Raw genomic sequence first — 14,857 nt, 5'->3', positions numbered from 1 at the left:
ATTGTAAAGTTGAACCTAATCCTTTAAAGATTGTCCACCCGTTATATGTCATGTCTTTTGAGCATGAAAATGAATTCATATGCCTTTTCCCAAAAATGTAAAACTGCTATGTAAGGTAAAATAATATTTTATGATGCATAATAACATATACCATGATATTTTGCCCATATTTTTACTTGTAGGACAAGAGTAGGGTAGAGAATGGTTTTGCTAACTTCAGTTTTTGCCCAAAATTAAATTTGACTTTCCAGCTCTTATAGTTAGCAAAAACTGAAACAAAAATTGAAGACATCATTATTTTTGTGCAAACCTTGCTATCTTCATGGGCAATTATAAGATGGAGTTGTCGTAAAAAAAAAATACCTGATTTGTAGTCAGGTGCTCTCAGCTCACAGTTGCTTCCATATGTTCCAGCCTTACATACACAGAGGCATCCAGTTTCTGATAAAACTGGTTGAGCATTATTGGGGCATGGGGCACAGTGACAGGGGTCATATTTGCTCATATATTCAGAAAAGGCTTTCCTGAGATTAAAACGCTTTGTGGCAGAGCATGGGAAATTCTTCACCAAATCCACAACTGGGGAAACCTAAGAAAGAATTATATACAATTTTTCAAAAGTTGTCCCAGAAGATTTCTTAAATCCAAAAAAACCATCAGTTTCGGCCTTCTATCTGAGAATAATAGCAATAGCAATAGCACTTAGACTTATATACCGCTTCACAGTGCTTTATAGCCCTCTCTAAGCAGTTTACAGAGTCAGCATGTTGCCCCCAACAATCTGGGTCCTCATTTTACCGAGCTCGGAAAGATGGAAGGCTGAGTCAACCTTGAACCTGGTGAGATTCGAACTGCCAAATTGCAGTCAGCCAGCAGTCAGCAGAAGTAGCCTGCAGTACTGCAGTTTAACCACTGTGCCACCATGGCTCTTTGATGTTGCCTTCTACAGACTCAAAAGCATACCATCAGGAGAAGCATACCATTTTGTCATTACCACCTCCACAAATAAAATAAAGGAGATTATCACAAGATCTGACCCAATAGTGGCATCCTTCCTTAATCACTACCGGTTCTGTGAGTGATCGCGCGTGCCTGCCTGTGCCACACCCCTAACATGCGCATCCCTAACAAGCCAATCAGCTGAGAGGATGAAGAAACAAAAAGCTAGGAGCAACCCTCCCACCCTCCCATGCACTTTTATCCTCACAGCTGATTGTTGGAGGCTTTTCCCCCCCTCCTCTCAGCTGATTGTTGCCTTTTTTTTTTTTACTACCATTTTGGTAGAACTGGTAGTGATTTTTACTACCAGTTCAGTTGAACCAGGCTGAACCAGTAGCATACCACCATTAATCTGACCGTTTTAAGTAGTGTAGCATCCATTCAAAATATGCAATATTCTCTTTTTTCTTCTTCTTCCGTACATGGGAGCTTTGGTTCTTGTAGTAAGACATTCTGTTTTCCTCTTGTATTTTGTCATTTACCTCAAAATCAATCACACTTGGATTGTTCTTGGCTGATTCCAGCCAGTCATTAAAGATCTCGTGTCCTGGCAAAGAGCCTTTTCTCTCCCAGGCTAAAGCTGCAGCATACCGTGCCTGCCCACCCTTAACCAGGGAAATGGACCGTTCAGATGACTTCAACATGGAACCTAAAACAGATGAGTTACACAGTTGAGTTATATATTTAACTGCATGGAGGTGGGGGATTCACTGGCTGAAGGAGAGGGAGGGAGAGGGAGACATTCCAGGTTGCAGTTGGTCCAGGGGGTGGGGTGAGGACAAACACCTGAGGTCTGTATCTACCATTTCCCAAGGAGAGGCAACCTTGCAAGTTTCTTATAATATAGGTGGTCAGCAATAAAGGATCTATTTGAGACTATTGACGGAGTGGTTCTGATTGCTTACATTGGATAATGGATCTTTATTAGAAGCCACTAAAGTCTGGGAATGAGAAGATATAGATGAGGGGTTTCAAACACAAGGCCTGCGGGCCAAATCCGGCCCACAATGTGGGCAGATCTGGCCCGCAGGGCTGTCTTGGAAAATGTAAGGTGATGGTCCACATGGTTTCAGCCCAGTCTACCCAATGCTGAGAGGAAACATGCCAGCAGTTCAGGGAGTGGCATCAAGCTGGCCACATCTACCCGGTTAGCCATCTGCACCCAGTTGGCCATGTCCACCTGGCCCCCCAAGGTCAACCACTGCCCTGATGTGGCTCTCAGTGAAATTGAGTTTGACACCCCTGATATAGACAATATAATGTTTTGTGTGTGTATGTGTATTTGTCTGTAGGTACATTGTATGTTCTAAGGGATAAAAGAAGTGCCTTAAACTTCTAGAACCCATAGTGAATTGATTGATTGATCAGTTGATGGATTGAAAATATTGTTTACCTTCATGGCGTTCTGAAAGCTTATTTCGGCTGCAGTACCCATGATGTTCAGTTGACTTAAAGAAGAAAACATATTTCTGTGTCTCTGTTTGTACACAGCTTTCCATTTGTTCTGTGGTTAAACCTAGGTATAATTCAATAGTAAAAACAGAAAATAAAAATTATCAAAAAGTACCCAATCTTTAAAAAAATGACATTGCCTGGCCAACCTACAATTTTTTTCTATCTTCAAGTTGCAAATTGAAGTCCTGCTTTATTTTTAATGCCCATTAGAGAGAAGGTTTTAGCTGCATCATTGTGGCTGCCATCTTGATTTTTTAGTGATGTATAAACCCCTAGATATATATTTTTTATTTTATTTTTTTGGTGTGAATGATTTTTAAAGACTTTTTATTTGTACACTAAAAATCTTGGTGATTTTATATCTATGTGGTTCCTGCCACTTTTCTCATCCTCCAATTGCCACATGGACACGTTAAGTTGAAATGTTTGATTTAGTTTTCTTAAACAGGCTTGGGAAAGGCAGCACCTGGGAAGCTTTCTCATTAGGCGCTCCGATTTTCATTAAAAAAAGGGAAGAATACAAGCATCACAAAATATCCTGAACTAAAACAGAATGCAATAAGAATTGCATTCAATTATTCATTATTTATGTGATTTATTCTTGGGATTTTACAATAGCATTAATTGCTTTGCTTGTTGGAGTAATTACAGTCAAGAGATTCTTCCTCCCTGCTTAAACTCTTGGTTTCTAAGGAAATCTTTATTGTATTTATTTTATTTTGTCAAGCGATTATTAGATAACAGGTATAGCTATAAACATGGTTATGAATACATGAAATGGATACGAATAAGAAAAAAAAAGAAACAATAGGATAGAGACGGTAAGCATGTTGGTGTGCTTATGCATACCTCCTACAGACCTCTTAGGAAAGGGGTGAGGTCAATAGTAGACAGTCTAAGGTTAAAGTTTTTAGGATTTGGGGAAGAAACCACAGAGTCAGGTAGAGTATTCCAGACATCGACCACTCTATTGCTGAAGTCATATTTCCTGCAATTAAGTTTGGTGCAGTTTACCTTGAGTTTGTATCTATTGTGTGCTCTTGTATTGTTGTGGTTGAAGCTGAAGTATTCATTGACAGGTAGGACATTGCAATGTATAATTTTATGTACTATACTTAGATCGAACTGAATGCGGCTTAGTTCTAAGTTGTCTAAGTCTAAAATTTCAAATCTAGTGCTTTTTCAACATTGCCTTCTGTAAAATCGATATGATCATTGTATCAGATCATTGTAGTTGTCTGTGATTCGACTAGGAAATACTCGGCATGATCCATTGCTATTTACAAATACTGAGCCAAAGAATGTGTTAAAGAGGTTGGCTTTAATGAAAAAATAACATCGCTCCCAAAGAAGAGTCGGAAGCAGTGAAGGAAAGTGAAAAGGGAAAGGTTTGGTTGTTTTTTTTTCCTTCTCCCTCCTTCCCTATACTGACAACTAAGAGACTTAAATAAAAAATAAATCAGAAATCAGAAAAATCCGCTTTGACATCAATAGGCAATTAAGCTGAAAATAAAACAAAATGCCAAAGGGATAATAAAGATTTCTGGACATTAAAAACTTTCTTTTTCATAAGCAGGAAGGGAGAGAAAAAGAATAAGGGCAGGATCTGGAAGAGGGAGGAGACTGCCTGGAATTAAAAAGAATCTAAAGTAAAACTTCAACAAGACTTCTAAAAGATACATTTTAACTGAAACTTTGCAACTAAATAGTAACCCCAGGAAGAGAAAGTGAAAAAAAAGAGCAAAAAAGAAACAGCTTGGATTATTTGGTGATCTTTGGATTTTTGGTTATTATATTTGAATGACTAAAATCAATCAGGTGGTTGTTTAAAAATTTATATAATGGCACCACTTCTGGATAAATTGAAAATGGAACTTAAAAAGTACAAAAAAGATGCACAAGAAGGGAAGAGTTCTTTTGGCTTGGTTTTTCAATTCTTAGAAATGGAGATTTGGAATTATGAGAAACAACAAGAAACGACTGCAAAACAAGAAGACTGGGACAAAGAAGAAGCCATATTTAATGAACAAACAATTTTATGTGGGGAAGAAAAAGGAAAGGGGGGAAAGAGAATGGAGAATTTAAGACTTAAAAAACAACCAAAGAAAAGAAAAATAATTTGAAAAATAAGTATAATACTGGAAAGCAACAGAAAAGGGGAATACAGAAGAGAGAAATAGAGGTAGAGAGACAAGGGGGTAAAAAGGGTAGAGAGAAGAAGAGAGGGAAGAAGGAAAGGAAAAGAAGTTACAAAGGACCGGAGCAAGATATAGAGAAACAGGATCTATTTAGAGATAATGGCTGAAAATCTAACTGAAAAAGGGATTCTGTAAAGGTACATAAGATTATATTGTTATATTAGTAATAGAAATAACTTTTGAAAATGGGAAACAACGTATGATTAAAATGAAGGATAAAATAGTTAGTGCAATTTAGTGAAATGTTTGTGAATAAAATAAGTGAAATAAAATAAATGAGAAAATTGAATTAGGAAGGGAATATTAATATTAATGATAGAATTGACTTGGAATGGAATGTTGTTTTAATTATATACATTTATAATTTTTTTCTTTTTTTAAGAATACAGTGTGTATTTTAAGAATTTACCAAGCAGAATCCGAATGGAAGTTATGTATTATATTGAATGTTACAACTTTAGGGAAAAGATATAAAGGTGTCATACTCCAATCAGTAACTACAGGAGAAATTTTGTTTAATGAGAAAAGATAATAGATAATTGAAACAGGACAGACAAAAAATATAAATACAATGATTTGAATTGAGATGAGATAATTAAAATAAAATTGTATATTATATATTTATAATTTTTTCTTCTTTTAAAATACAATGTGTAGTTTTAGAATGCACCAAGCAGAATCCGAACGGAAGCTATGTATTATATTAAGTGTAATTTTAGGAGAAAGATATAAAGGCGTCATACTCCAATCAGTGATTACAGGAGAAATTTTGTTTAATGAGAAAAGATAGTAGATAGTGGAAACAGTACAGACAAAGAATATAAGTACAATGATTTGAATTGAGATGAAATAAATAAAATAAAATTAAGAAAGTTAAGAGGAGAGAAGCTATGCAGAAAATGTAAAATAGTAATAAGATATGGAATAGAATATAAAAATGAGCATGAACCTGAATTTGTGTCTGTACGAAGAAATGTAAGCCAGGATTATGCTGCTTTCAAAAAAAAAAGAAGTTTTATTTGCATTTTTTTTCTCTTTGTGAAAACTCAAATAAAATTTACAAAAAAAAAAAAAAGAGGTTGGCTTTAATGGTGTCATCATTGCAGTCTTTACCATTAGGTTCTTTCAGGGCTGGGATAGACCTTGAGTCTTTTAGTTTGTTACTTTAGTTTAGCTTAGTTAGTTCGCTAGAAACAGAGATAAATATTTTATACTGTATCTTTAGCACCCACATCATAGAATAGAATAGAATTCTTCATTGGCCAAGTGTGATTGCGCACACAAAGAATTTGTCTTGGCGTAAATGCTCTCAGTACATAAAAGAAAAGATACATTCATCAAGAGTCAAGAATCATAAGGTACAACACTTAATAATAGTCATAGGGTACAATAAGCAATCAAATCATACTAGGAAACAGTCAATATATATCATATGGACCACATACCTGAATTTTTTATTTCTTCCTCACTAAACTGGTACAGAAGGTCATATTTGGCTCCCAATAAACCAGAAGTGTAATAATGTGTCCCAAAGTCATCAAAAATCCGGCTGTATAAGGCATAGTTGTACTCCAGAGGCAGATTGTTGAGAGACCTTAAGAACACCGCAGAGAGCTGCAGATCTTGCTCCTTCACTGTGAAATTTGAAACTGCAAACACCTTATGGATCCTAATATAATTGGAAGACTTAGGAAACATAACAAAATAGAGACAGATTGTTGTTGTCTCTCGTGCATTTTTGGTCAGTGATCTCTTTAGGTTTTTAAGCCTTGTATGCAGTGGTGGGATTCAATTATTTTTACTATTGATTCTGTGTGCGTGGCTTGGTGGGCGTGGTGGGGGAAGGATACTGTAAAATCTCCAGTCAGAGGTGGTATTTGCTGGTTCTCTGAACTGCTCAAAATTTCCACTACCGGTTCTCTAGAATTGGTCAGAACCTGCTGGCTACCACCTCTGCTTGTTATGTAATTTGAAAGCATGTAAAAAAAAGTGCAAGTAGAAAAATAGGGATCCCTTTGGTGCGAAGGTAACAGCGTTCTGTGCGCCTTCGGTGTTTAGTCATGCCAGCCACATGACCATGGAGACGTCTTCGGACAGTGATGGCTCTTTGGCTTTGTAACGGAGATGAGCACTGCCCCCTAGAGCCAGAAATGACTAGCATGTATGTGCAAGGGGAACCGTTACCTTTACCTTATGTAATTCAGAGCAATTTGTATGAGATAGGTGGCCATATATGTTATATAACTAAATTACATAAATAAATGCAGGTAGTCCTCAACTAACAACAATTTATTTAGTGACCATTCAAAGTTACAACAGTACTGAAGAAATTGATTTGTGACTATTTGTGGAATCCCCATAACCATGTCATGAAAATTTAGATGTTTGGCAATTGATCATACTTATGACCATTGCTGTGTTCCAAGGTCACCTTTTTGCAAACTCTTCACAAGCAAAATCAATGGGAAAGCCAGCTTCACTTAACAGCCGGGTTACTAACTTATCAACTGCAGCAATTCACTTAACAACTAGGGTAAAAAGGTTGTAAAATGGGACAAAACTGACTTAACAAATGTCTCACTTAACCACAGAAATGTTGGGTTCAATTGTGGTCGTAAGTTCATGACTACCTGTGCAATCCATTTTAGCATCTGCTAAAGAAATTAATTCCTCTATGGTCTGGACACCTGTCAAGAGTCTCATCTACGGAGAGGCCCATTGTTGATCTGTTTCTGTTCATTTCTCTTCCCTCCTCTGGTTCCATTTTAAGCAATGATGCAGGAGAAAGCAAATGAACAGTAGTGCTCCAGGCAAGGAGATTCCAAAAACCTAGAGTCAAACCTGCACTCTCCTCTTTCTCCCCTAACCTCTGTTTTGAGAATATGTATTGTAAACAATGGAATTGGTCGCAGTGGGTAATCTGAGGTAAACTGAGAATGGAGACCAAGGGGTGACATTTGCAGATTTCTGATAGCCAGCAGAATTCAGGCTCTGTGTCCACTGTCAACCCTGGAGTGAACCTGGCTGAGGCCATCTTGGAGGCTTCAGGGTTGCCACACAAACAGAGGGAGGGGGAAAATAGTTAGACACAGTTTTGTAGCCAAAACAATGTTTTCCTGTGGGAACCAAGGACATTCTCACTGGTGGCTGGCCAGAGGAGGAGTGAAGTAACCAAGCAACCAGCCAGCACCTGGATTGGACAGCATGACCAGTGACTTGGGGAAAGCTGCGGGAACTTTAGAGTCGGCTTTCACCATTTGTGCCAATATGATGTAACCAATAAACCTGTTCTTTGAGGAATCTGCCTGCCTCAGAGTTCTGGTTTCTATGGGTGCATTACTTGGAATGTTGACATCCACAATATAAGGGAAAAGTGAATGAAAAACCTATGGCTCACCAAGTGTTGCTGAACCACCACTGCAAAGAAACCAGCTAAACATGGCTGTTGCTGAGAGTTGAGAATAAATACATTGAGAAGCCCAAATAATTGGTGATGAATGCACCAGTGGAAGACCTGAAATACCAGGTTAGGGCCACATTATCATGGAAAAAATCTTGAACACTAGGACACTAGGAGTCAAAAGTGACTTAATAGCATACAATTAATTAAATATTGTAAATAATTTCACAATAGAAAGGACCAAGTTGTGTGCACCGTCATTAAATGGGGCCTTAAATTTTAAGCAAAATAAGGATGTGTGCATACAAAGCTAAGTTTGTCTTGGAGGAAACTTAAACTGGTGCTGGCTACATTTTAAAAAAGAAAAGAAAAGCAGTTGAATCAGCTGAAACTGCAACAGGGAACTAAGTCAACATTCAGAGGTCTTTACTGCAATTTTGAGGATGAAATGGTCAAAAGGTTTGTGCTAAATATTCATTTTAATTCTCTTCCAGGCAATGGCACCTGCTGAGAGAGCTGAGGTTTCAAGATGGTAGACCAAGCATTGCATTCCTTTGTATATTGCAATGCTCTGTCTGCCATCTTGCCAATTTTGACCCCAATCACCTGCCCAAATATCACTGCTTCCAAGTGTTTATAGCAGAACATCATCGTAGCAATAAAAAATTATACAACAGTGGTCCCCAGCCTTTACAGTTTGGCAGTCCGGTGGGTGGGTGAGAGAGAGGAACCAGCCAGCCACTCACGCAGCCTGGTTCCGAATGGACCATGGCCTGGTAGTGGGTTGCAGCCCAGGAGTTGGGGGACCCCTGCAATGCTAGTTGTCTTTGATTAGCAACTGCCTCATTTACCTTCATTCATAGTTACAACAGAGGTGAAAAATGTCTAGTCCTCACATTTACAGCAGGTTTTGAAAGGAAAGGAAAGCTGAAATCATACCGTAAACATTGTTGTGGTTTCACTTAGCTGTGCTTAATGACTGAGCTGCCAATCCCAATTGTGGTCACTGAGTGAGGACTACCTGTAATATAGAAGGAGCTGACTTCCTAGGATACAGATTCTTACCATTTTTTGGGATGCTTTAATGGCTTGCTTGAATTGATAAGATGAGGTTGATGTTGTGGTTGATATTGACCCCCAGAAATAAGGGATTCCACTAGTACCCCTCGAAACATGCCTAGAAGAGGAGGTTTTATCATGAGAACGGACCAAGGATGTTAAGCTGGTGTAGGACCTTGTTATCACGTCATCTTCTTGAGTTTTCACCTAAATAGAGATTTGTATAATTACAGAGGTGCTTTGGGAAGGGAGGCAGCAGAATGAAAATCCATCAAAAATGAAAATTTTAGTTTTTTAAAAAAAAATTGCTTGGAAAAAATGTATATATGCAAAAATGTCTGCAGTTTCATATATGAATGCTGGGAGAGACTTCGAGATTGAGCCAAGAGTTTATAAGACCATGCATTAAGAAATCCCATTGGGATCCCGTTTGCTTCAGCAACAAACACATTTGAAAGCCTGGCTTGGGTATTCAAAGTGGGGACAACTGCAAACAACAAACCAGCTGTTATGGTTGCAACCTCTGACTCATTTTAACATGTGTCGCAACATTGCAAGTAAGCATGTAAGAGTGAAGGTTGAGTCATGAACTAGGTGAGGAATGGTGTTTGTGCCATTGGGACAAAATTGTGTTGGGCTGGCTATTTTTCTCCATGCCCCAGTCTCTTCATCTGCATACTGAGATACTAGTGATAGTCCCACTAAGCACCTGGCTGATCTGCTCAATGTTAAATAGGTTCTTCTTTACTGCTTTAATACAATAAAAAATGAACGTTTCCATCAGGAGAGGAAAGTTACAGTCTACCAAGGACTGTTATTCGATAGGACTCTTCTGTTCCAAGAACAAAGGAGGAGAGCCTTTGTGTGACATCATTCCTCCCATGGTTAGACTGGCCCACACCCTGGTCTTTTGGAAGGCTCTTAATACGTCTTCCATTTCTTAGGTGGGTAGCTAAATGGAAAGATAAACCTCCATAGGAGAAAAGTTGATGAGTATAGACTGAAATTGTTCCATGACTAATACAGTGCCCAGTCTTATTGAAACTTTTAAAATCACCTCAAAACTGATATTGTAGAGATTAGCAGGTAGACGATATCTAGTTCTTTGGTTTTCACTTTTCAGCACCACACAGCTACCATTATTGAATGAATAATCAAGGATTTCTCCACGGGTTTCTCCAGCCAGGATATGATACCTAGAATCATCACGGTAATAAAAGAAAGATGGTCAGATCAATGATAAACAATTCTGACTTCTCATCTGTCTTACTGCAATGTGCCCTATGTGAGACTGCCCTTGAAATGCTTTCCAAAATTTCAGTTGGGCAGAATGTGGGGGCATGGATAATAATACAAGGTGCATATAACATCAAAACTCCACGAACTGCATTGATTGTCAGCATTCTGTTAAGGTATTAAGATTTAAGAACTGACTATCAATAATTGCTTCCAGCTGCTGTAAGTCTGGCTGATAAAATAAGGATGAATCAGCATAGCGTGGGAATTGCTCTTTTAAGACTAAGAGTAGGTCCACAGAAGTTTTACTCCTTTAAGAGGTATTTATATAAGGCAGCTATTTTAGAAGGTATGGTGTCTGTTTGTGTCTGGTATTCATTGCGGAGTTCTCAGTGTGTAGAGTTAAGAAGAAGTTGGTTTGCTTGTAAGATATTTGCCTACCACTTATATTTCTGTATATACAGTAACTGTTGTATATAAACCATTGTTAACTGTCTAAGTCTCTGTGTGCTGTGTTTTGCTGTTGGGTTGTCTCATAAGGGTAGCCATGCTGCAAACACATTCTGACACGTTCTTTTTGGTGCAATTGAAGGTGCTGGTTTTCATCTTTAAAGCTCTTCATGCCTTTAGACTAGTTATCTGTGGAACCTTCTTTCCTCAGTTGTTTCTACCCATCTGATCCAGTCAGACAGCCTGGGCATGTTCTGAGTCCCATCAGACAAACAATAGTCATTGGCAGGTCCTAGAAGATATGCCTTTTCTGTTGTAGCATCCACCTTGAAGAATGTTCTTCCACCAGAGATCACAATGATCCTGATTTGATGGCCTTTTGTAAAGCCCTAAAAATGTAGTTCAGTGCCTGGCCCATGACCTCTGAGTGTGTGTAGGGCCACTGCTTCTTGGCTGTGTTACTGATTTGGGTTTTATTTTGTTCAGCTGCTTTGCACTTTAATTTTTGTAATGTTTATAATTATTTTTTATTTTATAAAGAACATCAGTGGCGGAGTGGTTAGAGTGCAGTACTGCAAACTACTTCTGCTGACAGCCAGCTGCCTGCAATTTGGCAGATCGAATCCCACCAGGCTCAAGGTTGACTCAGCTTTCCGTCCTTCTGAGGTGGGTAAAATGAGGACCCAGATTGTTGGGGGCAATATGCTGACTCTGTAAACTGTTTAGAGAGGGCTATAAAGCACTGTAAAGTGGAATATAAGTCTAAGTGCTATTGCTATTTTAATTCAGTTCACCACCCAGGGTCAATAGTTGAGACAGGCAGCCATATCAATTGGATGGATAAACAAACAAATAAATAAGCCCACACATGCCCCCAGACAGCTCCCATAGTGGGCATCAGGCTACCTATCCTATCAAATTTTACAAAATACATTGTAATTTATTAAAATGAATAGAAAGCAGGTATTCTGAAACTCTCCTGCCGGTAGTATTTACGTTTATTTGGAGCTACAAAGTTCAGACTGGCATGCAAGAGAACATTCTGGAGGGACTGAGAGAGTCAAGATGATGGCCGCAACCAAGCAACCAGTGCCTCTTTTGATGTGCATCAGTCATAATCACAGCCACCATCTTGACTAGTGATACCAAAATTTTTGATGCGTTCCCTTGTTCTTACCACTTCATTGATGATACAGGCAAGAATCCGTTTATTCAGGGTGTTCTGACCCTGAAGGCTTCTGAGACCGTAATTATGCACACACTTATTTTAAAAACAAGTCTTGTTTTATTGCAATGCTGGGAATTATTTTCATTCCCAGCCGGTAATGAATCTCAAACAGTCCCTTGAGATAAGCACGCACCTTTCTTTCCTGTGAAGTGCTGCCAATAACAGAAGTGTCAAATGAACTAGAGCAAAAACCAACCTAAGTACAAAGAGCCTGAAGAATGAATCTGAACTGAATGAACGACTTTGCTTCCTGCAAAGGTTTCATCATCTTTGTCTATCCTTTAGCTCTTATGGGAGGGGCAATCACCTCCCAGTCTTACCCCCAAGTCACCCCTTTTGTTTCAGCTGCTCTTGCCTTCTAGCAGCTCTGCACATGTGTGCACTGGGAACAGACACCCCTGGGTCCTCTGCCTCATGCTGCCAGACTCTGGGAGCTCCAGAGGCAGCACCCCACTCCCAGATAGTCCTGGCCTCATCTTTGCATTGGATGCAGGACCCTTGTCCGTGTCCTCTCCAAACTGCCTGACTGATCCCCGTTTTTCCCCACTGTCCAATTCTGCTGCCGTCTGCACAGGCTGCCAGTGAACCAAACACAGGGAATCCATCACTCCATAATATGCCATTAACCCTTTAAATAAAAGCATCACCTCTAACAATATCGTTATATAAGGATGAACGATGGAAGAAGCATGTATGGGTGGGACCGTTTTCTGCTAGTTCAAGGACTACTAGATGTCATTGTCTCAATAATGAAGAAGAGCTCTTTGTGTACATTACCCAAGGCCCATGAGTTGCACACTGGGTATGCTTTCCAATCTTGACTGGCAGACAGGCTTTATTTTCCGACAATTTTGTTCATCTGAATTGTCTCCACAGTCATTTTCTCCATTACATTTTAGCTTTCTGGCAACACAGCGTCCTGTTTTGGAAAAATCAAGGCGGCTTTGTCAGTTTCAGACACAGAATTTAACACTGACTTTATGGCATTGCTTAGAGCAGACAGGTATGGTGAGTTCCCCACATTAATCTTAAGGTAGCATTGCCTTAGCTGGGTCAGGAGACCACTAGATGGCAGCAAAGAGGCAGAAAACATTGGCTCTTTGGTGCTGTCTAGTGGATGACAGGGGTTTGGAACTCAGATATGGTAGTCATAACTCACAATCTCATAATCTCCCCAAAACTGGAATTCAAAAACGGCTGGCTTTGGAAAACAGGTAAAGGGGAGCATGAAAACATTATTAGGTAACACCACTGCCCTGGTTAAATGGGAAAAAAGCCAGTTTGCTTTAGTGGTTACAGCACCAGGCTAGAAGATTATGCATGAAAGTTGGCTGGGTAACTTTGAGCCAGTTGGTCTCTCCCAGCTCAATTACATGGGGTTGTTATTGTGAGGAAAATAGCAGGAGGAAGGAATATTAGATTTGTTTATTGCCTTAAGAAATAATAAAGGTGATAAAAAAATAAAATCTAAATCTAAATGAGCACAGAAAGGACAAGATGGCAAATGAGTCATTCGGGTTGCTTAGGGAAAACATGTTTTTTTAATAACACCTAAGTGGAATTTTATATTGACAAGTCACGAGGTTGGAGTCATACTTTTATTAGTTTCAAGTTCAGAATTTAAAGAATGATAAACAGGAAACCTTTATTTTAATGGACCAATACAGGGAAAGTGATCCCCGTTAAAGAATAATTTCCCTTAAAAATGAATGGGATGTTATGCATATTTACTTTATTCATTTTACATATTTTAGGTTTTGTGAAATGGGAATGGGATTTTGCAAATTTTATGAATGTATATTTTATGCAAGATACATATTTTCATATTTGTCTAACATGTCTTAATCAGATAACCCAAATTTGTTAAATCCAGAAGAGCCAAGATAGTGGTGGCCATAACAACACAATCCCTTCCACAGGTAAAAGGGGGTGGAGTTTCAACTGCATGGTTGAGACCACCATCTTGTTTGTTTGTTTTTTAACTTTTTTAACTTTCTACTTCTTCCCCTCAGGCTCCCTTGTTAAATTGAATGTTTATTGTAGTTGACCATAAAGATAATAAAACAGGGATTACCGTTATCACAATGAAACTTATTTGCACAGTTCACTTCCTCTATGTTGCATAATTTTTCTGGAAAACAGGGCCGGTCATCCACCATCTGCCCACAAGAAGTCTGACCTCCAAACTGAGATGGTTGTAGCAGAGGCCTGACACGGAACTAAAAAGCGAAATCCGTGGATGGGGAGGAAACAAGAAAACAAATTTTCTTAATACCTCATCTAAAATTTCAGCTGCAGGAGACTTTATTTTTGCTAGCGGGTCATACAAAGGTATATCTTTCCATGTACCTTTTCTTTTAAAAAAAAACTATTATTCCTCTGCATCCATATTTCAGAAGGCTTGAAACATTTTCTGCATCATGCATGCTGAAAACAGAGGCAACTGCATTGTTTCTCCTACATCTCGTGGCCAAATTACCTGTTTTTTAACACATGGGTCACATTCTGACCACTCTTCCCAGTCACCGAGTTGGCAGTTGATTGGACATGCTTGTTGGCTACAAGCCCGAGATTCAGCCCATTGGCACAGTCGGTCACAAAAATTCTTATTATAATAATCATCTCGCACTATTGCCCTGCAAGATGAAGATATTGTACATTAATCCCGAATCTTATGACAAGAAGATGAAGATGAAAGACCTGTATTCCTACGGGCTACTTTTGTCCATGCTGCAGATGTACTCCATCTAGTCATCTTGTTATTTATGCATTTAGCAAGCATCACAAAGGTTAGCTATGGATTTGGCAGGCATGGCAAATAGCCACATATAT

General features: G+C 38.8%; 1 protein-coding gene across 3 annotated transcripts in view; it reads right to left on the bottom strand.

Moving 5' to 3' along the window:
* LOC113446430 (complement component C6-like) overlaps positions 1-14,857 on the bottom strand; it is a 35,468-nt gene that overhangs the window by 13,418 nt on the left and 7,193 nt on the right. For all 3 annotated transcript variants that reach the window (XM_026716078.2, XM_087927352.1, XM_087927353.1), the window contains 9 exons: positions 14,505-14,661; positions 14,100-14,244; positions 12,803-12,944; positions 10,169-10,307; positions 9,118-9,318; positions 6,098-6,338; positions 2,393-2,515; positions 1,482-1,648; positions 364-589 (listed from right to left, as the gene is read on the bottom strand). In XM_026716078.2, the coding sequence (XP_026571863.2) occupies positions 364-589; positions 1,482-1,648; positions 2,393-2,515; positions 6,098-6,338; positions 9,118-9,318; positions 10,169-10,307; positions 12,803-12,944; positions 14,100-14,244; positions 14,505-14,661 (1,541 nt within the window). The remainder of the gene's footprint in view (positions 1-363; positions 590-1,481; positions 1,649-2,392; positions 2,516-6,097; positions 6,339-9,117; positions 9,319-10,168; positions 10,308-12,802; positions 12,945-14,099; positions 14,245-14,504; positions 14,662-14,857) is intronic.

The sequence above is a fragment of the Pseudonaja textilis genome, chromosome 2 (assembly GCF_049901715.1).
Source record: "Pseudonaja textilis isolate UNSWEBS1 chromosome 2, rPseTex1.2, whole genome shotgun sequence".
Taxonomy (NCBI): domain Eukaryota; kingdom Metazoa; phylum Chordata; class Lepidosauria; order Squamata; family Elapidae; genus Pseudonaja; species Pseudonaja textilis.
Note: the sequence above shows the minus strand (reverse complement) of the source record. Positions and strands in the feature narration are given on the sequence as shown.